The sequence below is a fragment of the Antechinus flavipes genome, chromosome 3 (genome assembly GCF_016432865.1).
Source record: "Antechinus flavipes isolate AdamAnt ecotype Samford, QLD, Australia chromosome 3, AdamAnt_v2, whole genome shotgun sequence".
In the NCBI taxonomy this organism is placed as follows: Eukaryota; Metazoa; Chordata; class Mammalia; order Dasyuromorphia; family Dasyuridae; genus Antechinus; species Antechinus flavipes.
In genome coordinates this window covers 464,988,507-465,006,855 of record NC_067400.1, presented here as the reverse complement: position 1 = coordinate 465,006,855, position 18,349 = coordinate 464,988,507, and the positions used below count along the sequence as shown (strand labels likewise).

Below are 18,349 nucleotides of genomic sequence, written 5' to 3'. Positions count from 1 at the left end.
CCTATGTCTGTTCTCAGGAATCTGCTCTTTGGCCATTAGCCTAATTAAACAATTCACATTTTGGCTGGGCAAGAGGAGCAGCTGAAGGGAATAAAAGAAAAAACAAAAACAAACAAACAAAAAAAAACAACCAACAACTTTCAAGATATCTTGGGAATTTAAAATCAGGATAGACTTTACAGATGATCATACCTCACCTTGTTACGTGGCATTTAAAGTTATAATCAAATGTCAAAGCCTCAATAAAATTTTTAGCCTACCCTCTTACATTTCAAAAACGACTTCCTTTTTCTGATGGCCAAAATAACAATGTCCATTTATAAAACGTAGGCCAGAGGAATTGTGTTCATTCTAGCTTTCCTATGTCACCCCCCTCCCCCATTATAGAAATCAGTCATCGACAGCTGCTCTGGACTTTTCCCTCCAGCTACAACTAGACCAACACACATAGACTCTGTAAGCAGAAAGTCAGACATTCCAGGGAAACACCACACCAACTGCTGATTTGGGAATCCAAAGTTTTAATAATAAATTGTGCCAGTAGAAGCTTTCAAAGGCAATGGTATATCAATAAATAACAGTTAAATTGAGTTCCTGAGAAAGAACCTACCACATGAAAGTATGTCAGATAGCTGTAAATAACAAAAACAAAAAAAAGGCATCACTAATTAAAAAAAAAAGCAGTAATACTGAATCTTACGTGGACTGTCACAATACAAGCACAGCAGACCTCAGAACATGCCATTCATACAAATGTAAACACGTACACAAGAATAATTTTTTTAGTTTAGACAATGATAAATTTATAAATGTTGCTTGGATAACAATGGATACAATATGCTAAAAAATTAAGGAATAATATATGGAATAATATGATGAAAAGTACAAAGCGCCAGAATTTCAAAAAGCAAAAAAAAAAAAAATTTAAAAAAAAAATTGAGAATTTTACTCAAATATAAATCACTTTAAATAGGACTGTAATACTAATTTGAATTAAGGAATATTTTATGTGTTTATCTATTCAGTTATATATACAACTATACTTATATGAAAATATTTATGGCTTAATATTTTAGTATTCCAATATCACTTTGAATAAGCCTCACTTGTACAAAATTTTTTAAATGCACACTTTAAACTCAGTTAAGATTTGACATTTTAAAGCAGACCAATAACATCTGTTAGAAACAGAACAACTGTGTTCCATCAGGGCAATACTTCAACTGTCTGAGACAAAAGGAGAACACACTTTTAAATCTTTTCAGTGTGTGTAATGTTAACAAAAAATATTAATTTAGAAAGGTCATAATTACTGAATACCACATACATATCATTCCATGAATGGAATAGGATACAGACAATAAGTATCAAAATGTTTTCATAATTAACCTTTAAGAGGTACTGCTAATTAATTAATCTCAGTTTAGAAGGACAGGAGGTGTTTAATTTACCCACCCCTAACAAAAAATAATCCAATCACAGACACAAAATCACTTCTCAGTTAGACATTTGAAATTTTAAAAATAAGAAATCAATAAGGTATACAATCATAACAAGAAATCATCCACACAATACATTATCAACACATTGTTTAGAATACCTCATTTAAAGATACTTGTTAAGAAAAGATTCACAGGACCTGCCCGTGAATGGCAAGATATGGTTACTTACTGAACAGAAAAACCCTGCTCATGCAACATTCTTCACACACCAGACACTGAAATCACACCCAACTTGTCACCTTGCTCACACTTTCTATTACACACTAATATGCAAAAGGAAACAAAAGCCGCTTTTTAAGGTGATGTCACAATTCTGCTATGAGGGGGAGGAGAGGAAGGAATTCCAAAAAAACAAAACCATAGTGTGAATAAAACTGGGTTTAGTAACATCAGCCCAGAGTGCTTTATCTCTTTTCCTTTTTTACATTATTGCACAGAGTATTTCCCATCATGTTCTTCAGTTTTTAATGTATTTTCCTAAATGTGAAATAAGTGCTATGGCTAAAATAACAATGTAGAAAAAGGAATAACAGCAGCAGCATGATTTGTCAAAGTTAATCCCTATAATTTAGTAGGAAAAAAATTGATATAAACAAAATATAAGTGCTCTTTCTAAACTGTACTAAATTTTAAAAAATATTGTTTAATGCTGTGAATTGTCTTTAAATGCCTATCTGTGTGAGTGGTGGTGATCTCACACAAATCAGAGTCTAGAAATCAAGAAGAATTGCTCGATTTTTTTTCCGTGAAGATCAGAATTTCAAGTGTAGAAATCAAAGTACTTATTTACAACAAAATTGATCTCAACTTCCAAGAACATCTATTAAGAGAAGGATCAGCTTTGAGGCCCTCCTTATACCTAAATTCCCAGACCGTCTGGGACACACTAGGGATCATTTACACGTACACAGGTTGACAGTCCCCAGTCGGATCCACCAGTTCTTTGTTTTCCACGTCCGAGTTTGGAGATGGTGTGCCTTCAATCCCTGAAGGCTTTGGGCACCTAAATGGATAGCCATTGTCATCAAAGAACCTTCTGAAAGTAAACTCATAAAAGGCGTGCTCTGTGTGTTTGCTGTTGGAAGAAGTCAGAGTGTCCCAGGCTTTAGTGCTATCTCCACTGACATCATTCCAGGGGCCATCTTCCTCTACAGGATCAAAATTGGAGGTGTCCATTGGATGACTGATCTTTGGCACGTAGGGAGCTGGCTGCCGCCGGATGTCCCCAGAGAAGTCCATGGAGCTGAAGAATGGATGGGCCTTGATCTCATCAGCACCATTTCTGCCCAGCCGGTTCTCAGCAGCACAGCAGAGCTTAGTAATGAGGTCACTGGCCTCGGGGCTCAACTTGGCTTGGGTCGGAATGTGAAGTGTGCTTTCCCAGTTTATGACCTGAAAGGGAAAACAAAACCAAAATGTGAATTTTTCCTTCAATTTTTTAGCAGATCCAAGGTCCAATCCATATTATTATTATTATTATTTAAAGCAGGAATAAGTTGATATAATTAAAACTTTATAAAGCAAAAATCCTGGTTCTTTAATAGAAACTTCAGAGTCTACTTCCCAAGAAATTGTAACCCCCATGGTGGTTAAATACATTTTCTACAAAACTATAAGACAATTTTTAAGGAGGCTACCAAAGAAACAGATGCCGAATAATGAAGAAGCACCAATAGGCAGGAAATTAAGAGTGGTGCTTAAGGGATGTGATTTTTCTGAAAAGGAAAAAAATTACTTAGCAAAAACATGCAATCCTGAAGAGAGGAGAGAGGAGAGAGGAGAGGAGAGGAGAGGAGAGAACAGTTGCATTGATTTAAGTGACAGATTTTCATCCACAGTCTTAGTTCTCTTGCCAGAATTTGTGTCAAATGACTGGTCGGAATTACGTGCAATTTGGGACTATGGAAATTTCTCTTGCCCCAGATACAAAAGGTAAACATGGACAACCATAGAAATGGGGAAAGTAACAGGTCAGTAAGGATACTGAGAAACTGGGTTATGTTGCTAATGATTTTATAGGAAAAGCTTCAGATTATTAACCTTAAATCTATTTATGTATGTGAGGGTGGGAGAAGAGCAGAGCAAGTGATAATGTAGTAGAAAGACAGCTGGCCTAAGAGCCAGGATAACTTGAATTTAAGTCTCATTACTAACTATATTGTGTACTATATTATTGTGTGCTCATACTAACTATATTAGTTGTGTGACCCTGTGTGGGGTGTAACCTCAAGTGTCCCAGAAAACACTAATACTGAGATCTTTTAGGGAGGTGTGGGGAGGGCCAATGGAAAGTAATCATTTTATTTCGTGATGAAGATAAAGGTGACTTTTACGAGCATCACAACTTTTAAAGAAACCTAAATGGTCAAATAAATTCTATTCCCTCATTTAACAGATGGGGAAATGAAGACTCAGAAAAAATTATGGGGCTTTGCACAATATTAATCCTACATCTAGTAAAGTTAGAGTTAGGATCCAAACCCAAGGTTCCTAACTGATGTCTTTCCACTATAAAATGTTGCTTTTTTTGTTAAATTAAGAAATGAAGCCAACTTTTCTAAAGGTTCCTTGTGAACCAGGAGGGTGACACAACAGTGTTATAGAGTTGGGGTTAAAATCCTTTAAGAAAATACTGATACTATGTTTGAAGTGGGACCAATCCCTTTCACCTGCTAAGGTTAAGTGGTCATGGGTCTTTTGTGTTAGGGAAGAGAATACTCAGGAATCTATTACCATACAAATACTGTTCGAGGCAAGTCTAGCAATTCAAGTGGGAAAGAGCCTTCAGCAAAAAATAGCAAATCACTTCATTCTTAACAGATTGATGCAAAAAAAACTTGTTTCTATAATGGCTTCGATAGGAATATATGTAATTTTAGATACCAAAAAACAGGAATAGAATACAAAACAGCTTCATCATGTCATTAAACAAATCCTCCCCAACCTCCACTCTGAGAGGTATCTGATCCCAGTGCTTCACAGAAGCACTGAGGTGACTGGGCTCTTAATGGGGCTGCAAGCAGATAAGTCAACTCAGCAATGATCCCTGAAATAGCCTTGGACACAGGTCTTGTGGTAGACTATTTGTTGTGTAAAGAGCAGTCATTCCTAAGAAATTTGGATAATGTGGTCACTAAGTATATTTGCCCCCTCTTCCCCCCCCCCCTTTTTGCACACAGCAATAGAAAGGCTTTGGAGGGACTTTCAACAAAAAAGGGTGCACTCAATTTGGAACTATGCTCAAAAAGTTATCAAACTGTGCACACCCTTTGATCCAGCAGTGCTACTGCTGGGCTTATACCCCAAAGAGATACTAAAGAAGGGAAAGGGACCTGTATGTGCCAAAATGTTTGTGGCAGCCCTGTTTGTAGTGGCTAGAAGCTGGAAAATGAAAGGATGCCCATCAATTGGAGAATGGTTGAGTAAATTGTGGTATATGAACGTTATGGAATATTATTGTTCTGTAAGGAATGACCAGCAGGATGAATACAGAGAAGATTGGTGAGACTTACATGAACTGATGCTAAGTGAAATGAGCAGAACCAGGAGATCATTATATACCTCAACAACGATACTGTTTGAGGATGTATTCTGATGGAAGTGGATCTCTTCGATAAAGAGAGCTAATTCAGTTTCAATTGATCAAAGATGGACAGAAGCAGCTACACCCAAAGAAAGAACACTGGGAAATGAATATAAACTGCTTGCATTTTTGTTTTTCTTCCCGGGTTATTTCTACCTTCTGAATTCAATTCTCCCTGTGCAACAAGATAACTGTTCAGTTCTGCACACATATATTGTATCTAGGATATACTGTAACCTATTCAACATGTAAAGGATTGCTTGCCATCTGGGGGAGGGGATGGAGGGAGGGGAAAAATCGGAACAGAAGTGACTGCAAGGGATAATGTAAAAAAATTACCCTGGCATGGGTTCTGTCAATAAAAAGTTATTTAAAAAAAAAAGGGGTGCACTCACATGGATCAAATCACCTATATTTTTTGATGTATTTATGTGTAATGCTACATTTTTTATACTTACAAATTTATCTGTATCTACGTGTCCAACAAAACCTATCCCCACATTAAGTATGCCTGAAATGCATGTCTTGCTGTTCATTTTAAAGTAATTACAGGTAACATAGACATCTAATCTGACCAACTGACTACGCTTGTGCTGCTCTAGAAATGGCAATACCACTAGTGGTTTGACACCACTGTGTTAGAGTCAGGTTACAATGAGTCTGACTGGCTGATCAGACCAATATGAGCTCAGAATGCTCTGCCACAGGTCGCACACAAACAGTCCCCATGGTTCTGTAACTTTGCACATCTCACATTTCTTTTGAGCTAACTCAATTCTCCTTTGCTCATAGAGCACAGCACCTTTTTTAATGGGGGCACGCCATGCTGGGGGTCCTGTGCCAGTGTCTCCCGTGTTAAACAATTGATTTTAAAATTCTTAAGCGAGACCTAAGAGTGTCCTTGTATCACTTTTTCTTGCCACCTTGTGAGCTCTTGCCCTGTGTGAGTTCTCCATAAAATAGTCTTTTTGGCAATCTTATATTTGGCAATTGAACAATGTGGCCAGCTCAGTGCAGTTGTGCTCTCTGTCACAGAGCTGGAATGCTTGGCAGTTTAATTAATCTCTGTGTCTGGTATCTTACTAGGTGATCTTCAAAATTTTCCTAAGACAATTCAAATGGAAGCAATTCAGTTTTCTGCCATCATGCTGAAAACTGTCCAGGAAATATCATAAGAAGGTAGCACGGTCAGTGCTAATCCTTGGCTCTGTAGTCAGAGGTCTTCATATTTGAACTCAAGACTGATACTTACTACCTGTATGACACTGGGCAAGCCTCTAAAAGCTCTCTCTGTGTCTCAATTTCCTTGCTTAGAAGATGAAGGGATTTGATTAGATAGTTTCTAAGGTCCCTTCTACTATATTCATGTTAATGCCCAAACTTACTTTCTTTGGGCATATGATTTTTCTCAGAAAAAATCTATTCCCTGGAGGAGTTACAATCCTTTCCTTTCCTTATTTTTAGTTCTCACATTAAGTTCCTTTTTTTTCATTTATTTTCCAATTAACATTCTCCCCCTCCCCCCCAAAAAACCTCTTCATAAAGTCAAATAAATCTAGTTCCCACAGTGTCCACATCAAAACATGTGTCTCGTTCTGCATCTTGCAATCATCACTTCTTTGTCAGGAAGTGGGCAGTACAGAACCATGGCATCATCAGTTCTCTGGAATCACATTGTTTCCAAAATGACAAATAGAATGCTGAAGGTTTAAAATAAAAACTGAGAAAAATAAACATGGAAAAAAGCAAATAACTCAAGCCCAGGGATAAAGGCATACTATAAAACTCACATTTTCCCCATTACAACATAAGAGGAATGGGGCTGTTGGGGGGGGGGAGGGGGAAAGGAAAGAGGGGGAGATAGGAGGGAAAGAAGAGATCAAACTTTACTGTTTACTAAGTAATTGATCAAATGATCTGCATCTATATGTGTATATATAGATGTTCTCCTAGACAAAACGATCCTGCTTTCTTACTGACCTTCAGCTGGGTTTCTGTAGGAGTTGGGGCCAGGAAAGGGGGTTGCCCCACTAGCATTTCAAAGAGAATCACACCGACGCTCCACCAGTCACAGAGCTGAGTGTAGCCTGAAAGGTAAGATAAGTAAGTCACTCTTAGTTAACGATCCCAGACACTGTCATTAGCACTCACAAATTCTGTGCTCCCTGAGACTCTGAAGGCTAACAGGGCTGGGTTTGAGTTTTTTAAACCTGGTCTGTACAGATTATTGACTAATAGTCCAGTGCAGGCAAAGACCTTAGCAATTTTGGCAGGGAGATAAAAGTGGAAGATACACTCCCTGGCTCCTATTTCTGAAGAGATAATATAAACCTGTCAATCAGTCAATAAATATTTGTTATGTGCCAGGCATTGTGCTAAGTGTGCTAGGAATAGAAAAAGAGGGGACAGATAGTCCCTCTGGGAGCTGCCCTGGGGAAGAACAATTATCAATACTTGCAAGCAGGGAGGGATAAAAAGGAGGCACTTAATAAATAACGATTTTTTAAAATTTTCATTGAGTCAGATCAACAAACAACTGTTACTGTGAACAGAGTGCCAAGACATCGATAAGACGTCATGCTGTTGAATTGATTTTGAGAGTCATGAGATGGTAGGAGAATAATGTTTTGTAGCCAAGGCAACATGAACACTGGTTGATAACAAAATTATGTGGAGTCAGCTTGGTAGTTTGGATCAGAAAAGACAGAATGAAACCTAGAACTTGAGCAGACTAGAATGTAAAGGGAAATATTTAACAAAATAAATAAAACTGTAACAGAACACAGATAATGTTAGTAAGTAATTTTTAAAGTCAATTTTCAGCCCCATAGGTCCTTACTGGCCCTGATTTCTGTTTTGAGCTTGACGCTACTGACTTAAAGCATATATAGCAAATGGTGATGCTGGCCCTGGTCTTAGGTACTTCAGAAAGCAAGCATCAGAGATGCAGTTTGGTATAAGGGATATAGTATTGTACTTGAACTGGAAAGACCCAGTCTGAACGCTGCTTCAGAAAACTCCAAGCTATGTAATCTTATCTGGGCCTGACTTAGAGAGTCACAAAAGACTCCCAACTTCAACCAATGAATTATTATTAATGCAGCTACAGGAGGGAAGGGCTATCATCATACCAAATTTATCTTCTAACTGTGCTGTCAAAGTTAAAAGAAGTTTTGGGATTATTCCTTTCATGCTACTGCCTGAAGCACTTACCTCACCCAAAGCTTTATTCGTTATAAAGCAGAAATTGTAAAGAGACAACTAACACAACTCAACTATGAGGAAGACCATTCTTTCCTATTAATTAGTCAAGGCTTCATTTCAACAGACACTGGTGGACAGTATCTTTCCTATGGGACATGTTTCAATGGAGGCATGAAAACCATTCAGTATTTAATGGTTTTAAAAGAACAATCAACATTTAGTACAAGGCCTACCCACCAACCCAATGAAGTTTTTGAACATTCAAGGCAAAAGAAATTCAGAAGTTTATACCTTTACGAAGGAGAACTTCAGGGGCAATGTAGTTCGGAGTTCCAACAAGTGAATGTGCCAAACATCTCTGATGTTGCTTTTTAGCTCTTTGCTCTAGAGTTTTTAGCCTGTCTCCACATCGACAATTTGATACGTCATCCCAGAGGTCACTAGGTTCCATGCTATCCTGTCTGATGTGACTCCCTTTTGCCCAGAAAAAAAGGGGAAAAAAAATTTTTAACAACCTGATATGACTAGTATGAAACAGGAAAGGGAGTTTTAAAATAGCCTTGATAAGTACAAGAAATAATTCTTTAAAAGTTCACTAAGGATATGGTAATGAACTTAAAGCCTAAAGTTAACCAATTAAACCAATATGAGATCAGGATTCGCTAGACAGAGACATAGCAGAAAAAAAGACAGGGAATCATAGTAAACCACTGGTCGCACAGATTTAACTATCTATTACTACCTTCAAAATGTTTTACCTTCAAGAAATCTTTGAGCTTTAGCATATGTCATCATGACTTGTTATGGCCAAAAACTTATCACCTATGGAAAATTTGCTGGTGATCCTACCATAAGGTAGTGATGCTTTCTGGTAATACTGGCTTGTCTTGTTCTTTAAAGACAAGTATAATCCATCATTAGGTTCATACCCATTTGGTTAGGGCCTGCCTGAACTTGTACTGCTCTGGCGCAGCCTTTGAAAGCTCAGGATCACCTCCATGCCATAATGAGATGCTAGGGTAGGATTTCCTCATGGCTCATTTGAATGATAACGTGATCTTGGAATGTACCAAAAAAAAAAAAAAAAAAAAAATTGAGACATAAAGCCAAGATTCAAGAGTAACAATAATGACTTAAATAAGGAGTTATCTATATAGGATTATTTCTATATAGATAGTCTAGGGATGGAGAATAAGGGGAAGGGAGGGAAAAAAATTTGGACCAAAAGATTTTGCAAGATAAATGTTGAAAATTATCTTTGCATGTATTTTGAAATAAAAAACTATTCATTAAAAATCAATTAATAAGGGATTATTAAACCTTTTTTTGGTCATGGAATGTCTTTCACAACCCATAATATAAGTAAACACAATACCTTTCTGGTAATATTTGGAATTGTGAGTCCATCTGAATCCAGTACAGAGCCCAAAATCAGTGAGTTTGATGTGACCATCATGATCTATCAAAATGTTATCTGGCTTGATATCTCTGTGAATAAAGCCCATCTTATGAACACTCTCTATGGCCAAAGTCAACTCTGCAATATAAAATCTGGCCAGGTGCTCTGGAAAGACCTCCATTCTTATGAGCAGGCTCATCATGTCCCCACCAGGGATATAGTCCATCACAAAATACAAATTGTCTTTGTCTTGGAAGGAGTAGTAGAGTTTAACCACCCACTCATTGTCTGCTTCTGCCAATATATCCCTTTCTGCTTTGACGTGAGCCACCTGGTTACGATTTAGAACATCCTTCTTTCTCAGGGTTTTCATGGCATACAGGGCATGAGTATCTACTTTGAAAGCAAGACAAACTTCTCCAAAAGCACCAATACCCAGGGTTTTAATTTTCACAAACATAGATTTGTCCATTTTGGCCCTCTTCAGTCTGTTGTAGTTAGACTCCTTCTGGTAGAGGATCTTCCTCATTTGTTCCTGTTCAGCTTCACAGAGACCAGCCTTTGGAAAGAAAGAAAAAACAAGAGTGATATTAAAGAACATAAGAAATGGAACAAGAAGTATAAGGACAAATTGAGAACACACCAAAAGTCATGTCTTTGATAAAGTGATGCAGAAAGGTAAGTCCTGATGTTCACTCTAAGGAAGAATGATTAGCTCATTTTTTTTCCTTTATACACTGGACCCCAATTCTAAAATCTCTGCAGTATTTTAGAATTCAAAAGATAAGACAAATATGAAATTCTTTCTTTTACTTGTTTAGAGAATCTCTAAAACCAACGAAAACTGAAATGACGGTGTTAAAACAAAAGCTTATGGGTAATGTTCCATGAAATACCTAAAAATTCCAAGAGTTCTTTAATATTTCAGTAGTTCAGGAAAAAAAGAAAAGATGACTAATTCACTGAAGCTGCCAGGTTCATGGAGCAGCAGGCAGCTTTTGCTAATTATAAATGGCATAATTTTTAAATGAATGATGTTTGTTTTGCACTAGCTGGTAAATTATACTTAAACATGATACTTTGAGACTATGCATGAATGACACACACACACCAATACTAGGCAAATAACATATAGTCATTTTTCTAATTTTCAAACTTCTAAGTTAAAAAACCACAAACCTTAATTTTTTGATTCTTTGAAACATTAACAAAGTACTTCAATTATATAACCCTTGTTACCTTAAGAAAAATGCAACTCTCAATAAGAAAGTATTTCCAACACTTAAATCATCTGAGCTTTGCTAGAAGCTAGAACTTGCTATTCCTTCAGACTGTGCTTTCCATTTTTGGACATTTATGTTGGGAAATTTTTCTTAATCTCACATCTAGATGTGGCTCTTTGAAGCTTCCGCCTGGAGTCCCTAGTTCTGTTTTCAGGAGCTAGTTAGAAAGTTTGAATTTTCTTCACAGATGGCAGGCAGCCCTACAAATACTTGAAGATTACTATTTATCCCTACTAAGGTCATGTTTCATGACGTGTCTAACTACTGACATAAAACTAACTTTACGTATATATGCAGATATGTTATGTGTATGATTACATAGTATATGTACATATATAGGTATAAAAGGAAATTACTTTAGCCATTTCTTGCTCCAACTGCAATCGTCTGTTAATTTTCTGCTGGTATGTTTTTAAGACATTCTCCACATGCTGCTCCATATAGAATTTAAAAGCAAAAGGGGAATAACTCTTAATTCGAGATTCTCTCTTCTCTTCATCTTTGCTGTTCTTACGAACGGGGACAGGAGAAGTTTGGATTTGCTTTATGTCCTTCCCTGGCTTTTCCACCTTGGAATTTTTGCTGCTTTTGTCATTCCTTTCCACACTGTCCTCAGCCTGACTGCTTACTGAGTTAGGAACCCCTCGAAGGCTCTGTTCTACCCCCGCACAAAGGCTATTTATGTCAAACTGCTCTGGACTGTTGGGAAGGAGCAGATGCTTGGGGTATGGAGGCGGGGGGCACCTCGGCTCCTGAGAGCCATAATCAACATCCAGGGAGTAGGCGTTTGGGCTTCCCTTGGGGAGAGGGTGCTGCTCCATCATTTCCAGGCCTTCTACAGCTGGGGTCTTTTGGGGGAGCCAGGCGGGGTGCGACGGGCCCACAGCGGTCTGAGGCTCAGGTCTCAAGACCCTCACGCTCTTTACCGGATGGAGGATGTGGGCAGAGGTGACGGCGGTGATGGTATTGGGGGAAGGGATAGAGGCCTCTGTTTTGCCGGCGGGTCCTGTCCGAATGGACACAGCCACTGGGGGCTGCTGATGGTTGTTGAAGGAGTTAGTTCTACTGGGCACATGGCTGTCCGGCCGGAACGAGACGTGCGGTCGAGGGGCAGCCTCCAGGCTTGGGTTTTGTAGAGAATCCCGCCGTGATAGAGTAGAGGGCTGCCAGCCCTGGTTGTTCATGTCATACAAGTCCATGTTCAGGCTGTTTCGAGAGGGGGTGAGGAGACTCTGCGGCGGATTCTCTGCAAAGTCGTTGGCAAATGCGGGGCTCCGGGCGGCCATCATGTGCATCTGGTGAGAGGAGGGACTGCTCTGCTTGTGATGAGAATGCGTCATGTACAGGCCTGGGGCCGCCGGCTGAAACGTATGACCAGAGTTATTCTGGACCACCTGCCCTTTACTGGGAAGGTTTGCATATCCCCCGTCTTGCTGCATCTTGTTTTGAAACGATGGACTTCGCTGGATACCGTATCCCATCGGTTCTCCCTGGACTGTCATGTGTGGCCGGCCGTAGTGGGGACCGTTGGAACTGTGAGCGGGAGGGAGCTGCAGAGCCTGGCTGCTGTGATTAGCAACTGGATAATTAATGCCCGGAGCCTCCAAATTGGCAGAATAGGCTTTGGACTGGTGCTGATGGCTACCAGGGGCGCTGTGAGGGCTGACCCCAAGAGGCCGCGGAACTGCAGGAGTCAGAGCCGACGGCTGAGGGGCGGAGAGCAGAAAATCCATGTACTGTCTAGGCACGTCGCTCAGCATGTTGGCCCCCTCCACGCCAAAGCCCGTCCCTTCATAGGCTGCACTACTGAGGTGGTAGGATGGAAAAGATTCACTGGTTCCCTCAAAGCTCGGCCTTCGAGTGACATTATTTGGCACACTTCCTTTTCCTGAGTGGGGAGGAGAAAGAACAAAGATACTGCATTAGGAGCTATCTGTTCTATCCAAAAAAGATCTCTGGCTTTTATTTTTATTTTGCTTTTCTAGCTTTTAGATGCAATCGTCACTACATATGAACAAGATTCAAGAAGCCCCTTCCAGTGATGAACCTCCCTTGAACATAGAGAAAAGACCTACTTTCTACTATACTGCATATCATGGAGGAGAAGGCCAGGTGTATATTCCATGTATAAAAGAATTATACATGTTTAACATATACTGGACTATTTACCATCTAGGGAAGGAGCTAGGGGGAAAGAAGGAAAAAAAATTAGAACACAAGGTTTTCTAAAAGGGAATGTTGAAAATTATCAAGGTAGATATTTTGAAAATAAAAAGCTTTGATTAAAAAAAATAAAAATAAACCATAAAGAAAAAAAAAACCATTTATTTCCTCTTGTTAGACCCTAGAAAAAGCACAGGAGGAGAAAATGTCAAGAAATGGTAATGAAGAGCCAGGCCAAAGAATGTCTTTATTTTTTTTTAATTAAAGCTTTTTATTTTCAAAACATATGCATGAATAATTTTTCAACATTGATCCTTGCAAAACCTTGTGTTCCAAATTTCTCCCCTTTCCCCCTCCCCTAGATGACAAATAATCCAATATATATTAAACATGTTAAAAATACATGTTAAATCCAATATATGTACACATATTTATATGATTATCTTGCTGCACAAGACAAGCTAAAGAATATGTGAAGGAGATATCAGGGCATAAAGAGAGTAAAGGAGAAATGTCTAATACCAACCTGCTTCTGCTGTGAAGCCATGGAAGAAGCACTTTCTGCAAATGCCCATTTTTGATGCATCACCAAGTTATTTAGAAAAATGTCATTGTAGCCCTAATTATGCACTTAAGAAGTCTAAAAGTATCAATGTATTCTTAAGCAGGCGAGGGAGAACTAGTTAAGCTTCCAATAATCTATTGCCTCTCCTCCAAAAGAAGACATTTCTGGGGGCCCTGCCTTGAAAGAAAGAAAAACCAGGCCCTCCCACTGTTATCATGACTTTTTTCTGCAGCTGCTCCCCTTAAAGCTCTCCTCTGCAGTAGCTACAAAAAACTTAGCATCTATCACTTCATATCACTTGGCAAAGAGATGCCATGGGGTCTCTGCCATGCCTTTGGCAGACACGTCATGGGTCGATACTTTTGGTGTGTAATATATAAGCTGCAGAACACTACAGTTTGGACATGTAAGGGAAAAAAATCTGACACAGCTAAAATAAATAAACACAAAAGGACTAAATATTCTAGATTACAGACCTGTAAAAGGCTTTACAACTAAAACCTGATGGCAGTTTTCCAATTCCAAATCCAGTAATTTCCTCCCATCATTATATGGTATTGCCTTCTATTTGCTTTGGTAGGTTCAAACCCAGATTAAAGTATTTACGCATTAAACTACGTTTATCACACTTCAGCTAAATTTCTTTATAAATAATATGAAAAATGTTATCTGTATTTTAAAAACCACCAGTCAGTGGTTTGCTAAAAGCAGCATCCAAGGATTTTAAATAATATTGAGCCAACTTATATTTTCAGGGGGGAGGAAGGGTAGAGAAAAAAGCAGTCATGTTAAACACTTGATATAAGGGAATAAGTTGCTGTGACACAAAAGAATATGAAACAACAACTGCCCAAACAACCTGATATGAAGGAGGTTTCCCTCTGGGGCTCCTTTTTGGTTTGGTATAATAAGATTGCTACATGTATGATGCAATCCATGTTCTTTGTTAGTAGAAACCTTTAAAAAAAAAATCCCCAAAATGTTAAAGACAAAACCTCTAACAATTCTCATGGTTTTCTTACACCATCACATGAATCAAATTTTGCTCAGGGTCTTTCATCACTGAAATTCAGGCAATAAAACTGTAGAAAATCTCTTTTATCCATAGCTTCTTTATCAGGTACCATGTCATTTTAAAATCTCATCTTAAGGATTGCCAAAGTTTCTTCCTTTTTTTTTTTTTTTTTTTTTTGCTGAGGCAATTGGATTTAAGTGACTTGCCTAGGGTCACACAGCTAGGAAGTGTTTGTTAAGTGTCTGAAGCCAATTGTGAACTCAGGTCCTCTTGATTTAAAGATTGGTGCTCTATCCCCTATGCTCTTTGCTGCCCCCCAAGTTTCTTTAGCTTAAAAGCATGCTAGCACATGTCTCCTGCTAGAGAATAGATGTGGTATTTTATCCTATCCTAAATACAATGTATCTCCTTCATTCTTCAGGATAGCAAATCATTAATTACTAATATTCAGAAGAATATAACTTGTCAGTTATGAGAAGTTATGAGAAAAAAAAAGATTTAACAACAACAACAACAAAAATCCTCACTTTTCTAATTGAAAATTTAAAATATGTCCTGAACTTTTAGTTCTTTCTATAAAGAAAGACATCAGGTATACCCTGCTACTTTTTTTTTTCTTCTTTGAATGAACAGGCCATTAGCTGAGTGGCTCAGGACTCTGCTGTCTCTTGCTTTTTTCCATTCTCTTATCTCCTGATAATAGCTGTTAGGATGGTAGGGTATCCCTAATGTACCCATTATCTGAATAAATTCGACATTGTAAAGTGGTCCCTGGTGATCTGCTATAGATAATTCCTTAAATGTAGAAGGCAAATTGGGGGGAAAATCTTTTCAGCAAGTTTCTATGATAATGGTCTGTGTATCCAAGATATATAGGGAACTGATTCAAATATATAAAAATAAGAACAATCTCTTCCCCCCAAAATGGTAAAAAGATCTGAATAGGCAATTCTCAAAAGAAAAGGAAGCTATTAACCATTTGAAAAATTCTCCAAATTATTAATAAAAGCTAAAATTTATATAGCACTTTAATTTATAAAATGCTTTACACATCATCTCATTGGATTTGACCCTCATAAAACCACTATGAGGTAGGTTCTGTTATTCGTTTTACAGATGAAGAAATTGAGGCACAGAGAAGTACGTATCTAGGTCACAAAGGTAGAAAATATCTAAGGAAGAATTTGAACTCAAATTTTCATGAATCCAATTCTATCCACTATGCTATTTACCTACCTTCATTGATACAGTGACAAAAATGACCAAAAAAAGGACAAAAGGTAACTAACTGTTAAAGGGGCTAGGAAAGGACAGGTAAATAAACACTTGCTAGAGCTGAAAATGGCCCACATTATGGAAAACAATTTGCAATTCTAAACAAAAAGTCAAATAAACTGTGAATACTCCTGGATTCAGTAACACTACTACTTGGAACATATAGGGTGCCCTGGAGTCAGCTGAACATGGTTCCAGTATTGGATTTGGAATTGAAATGGTTAACTACTGTTAAGGTTTCAGAGTGAACATTTATTTAAACAACAATACTACATATCAGGGCTTGGTTACTTTTCTGATTATCTTATTCAAGAAAGTATTAATACACATTAAACTTTAAAATGTGTATACATATTCCACTCACACCTCACCAAACATTTACCATACCATGGTTACAAGTTAAAGAGATGAAAGAAAAAGAATCCATAAGGCCAAGAAAATTCGTAGAAACATATTTTATGGTATCAAAGAATCATGAACTAGGGGATGCCCATTAATTAGGGCAAAGGTCAAAAAAAAAATTATAGTATGTGAATGTAGTGGATTATCCTGCCTTTAAAAAGAGTACAAAGGATAGAGTCAGAGAAAGCCTGAAAGACTTAAATAATCAGGATACAGAATGAAGTGAAAAAAAGCAAAAGAACAATTATAATACTGTAAAGAAAAAGAGCTTTCAAAGACTTGAGCACTCTAACAAATTCAATGACTAATCATGATTCCAAAGGGCTGATGAAGTATGCATCTGATCTCCAAAAAGACATGGATTACTGGTTGATAGGAACACATATATTTTGGGTTATGAGTGATGTGAATTTTGTTTTGCTTGACCATACATATCTGTTACAAGAGAGGGTTTAATGAAAATCAAAAGGAGCAAGTAATGGGGAAAAAAAAGCAAGAATAAAAGAAGAATGTCTATGAGGTGCTAAAAAGAATGAACAGAGAAGACTAGGAGGTTTACAAGGAAGGCAAAGACAAGCAGAACAGCTTTAAAACTAATATATGAACTTTACAATGTTCTTTAAAAAAAAGGAAACAAGCAGGATGTGGTGAAGATTTTGCTTTTATATGTAATCCTCTTTTTGTTGTTTGTATATGAGAATGGTCACGTTAGTACCTGTCTATTTCAGAAAAACAAATAACAAAAATCTTTAAAAATCCATTGATGATGGATAGGTTTGGCTCTGTTTGCCCCCCAAACAATCCTACATTTAAAACACAAAATTATTTTCTTCAGATAAAATACAAGAAGCCTGTGCTCACCTGAGGAGGTCTGCTTAATGACCCGCACAATTTGCTCATTTCTTGGGTCCACGTAACCCATTTTGCTAATATATTCCAGAGCAGCTTCAATGTTTTTACTGCCTGTTTGTTTGAGTGCTCTTATCGCCATCTCCTGGAACAAAAGGAAAAGCAAATATGAATCAGTGAGAAATGTTAAGTCTGATGATCATCTTTTTTACAAAGCCTTTTTAATAATATTTAATTCTTGGCTCTTCCTGGGTTTTGTATGTGATTCTCAATCTTCATTTTCTGTTGTGTTTAGGTTATTCTGAGTTCCACCCTAAGCACTATTACAGTGAACTCACACAACAACAACTTACATTGAAGAAAGGCTTTAAGAATTATGTGGCATTTTCCTCCCACACACTGAGGGGCAGGTAAAGCTAATATTATCTCCACTTTAGAGATGAGTGAACTGAGGCTGAGAGAGGTCCATGTCCCACAGAGTTAGATGGGGCCTTCTGACTCCAAATTCAGTGCTCTATAGACTTTTTAGATGATTCTCAATAACTACATCTGATTATACACATTTTAACATACCTATTTATACATGTATATATTTCATACTAAATTGAACCACAACAAATTGGCGGCCTAAAGTCTACTTTTTGGTTGAGATATATATGAATTTACAAATTTAATAGCAGCAAAGACTGATGGAAAAACAGTATTCTCAAAGTCAAAAGATTTGTGTCTCAATAACTAGGGGTTTGAGAAAGATAGCTAACACTTTTCTATGTCTAGTTGTGAAATGGAGATGCTTAAGACCTATTCCTACCCACTTCACAGGTATATGATGATGATACATGTGGTCATATTTCTGAAACTATTTTGTGTTCTTTAAAAAATACCACATAAGCCCCTGATAATCTTATTTTTAAAAGTCAAATTTTGAATATCAAAATTAATGAAGAGGAGATTCAGCACAGAATATTCAAATCATATAATATTTTACCTTTGATAATAAGTGGTAACATTCCACTTTTATGGGAGTCAGATCTATAGTAATTTCAACCCTCTGAAAGGTAATTATGAACTAGAAAACATATTTAAAAGCCTCCAAATTACTGAAGGGG

General features: G+C 37.6%; 1 protein-coding gene across 1 annotated transcript in view; it reads right to left on the bottom strand.

Moving 5' to 3' along the window:
- Positions 1-501: 501 nt before the first annotated feature.
- The window catches only part of LATS2 (large tumor suppressor kinase 2), a 78,336-nt gene continuing 60,488 nt past the window's right edge, over positions 502-18,349 (bottom strand). The window contains exons 3-8 of the mRNA XM_051986587.1: positions 17,253-17,385; positions 11,328-12,859; positions 9,665-10,247; positions 8,581-8,763; positions 7,066-7,172; positions 502-2,894 (exon numbers count right to left, since the gene is read on the bottom strand). Of these exons, the coding sequence (XP_051842547.1) occupies positions 2,400-2,894; positions 7,066-7,172; positions 8,581-8,763; positions 9,665-10,247; positions 11,328-12,859; positions 17,253-17,385 (3,033 nt within the window). The 3' untranslated portion in view covers positions 502-2,399. The remainder of the gene's footprint in view (positions 2,895-7,065; positions 7,173-8,580; positions 8,764-9,664; positions 10,248-11,327; positions 12,860-17,252; positions 17,386-18,349) is intronic.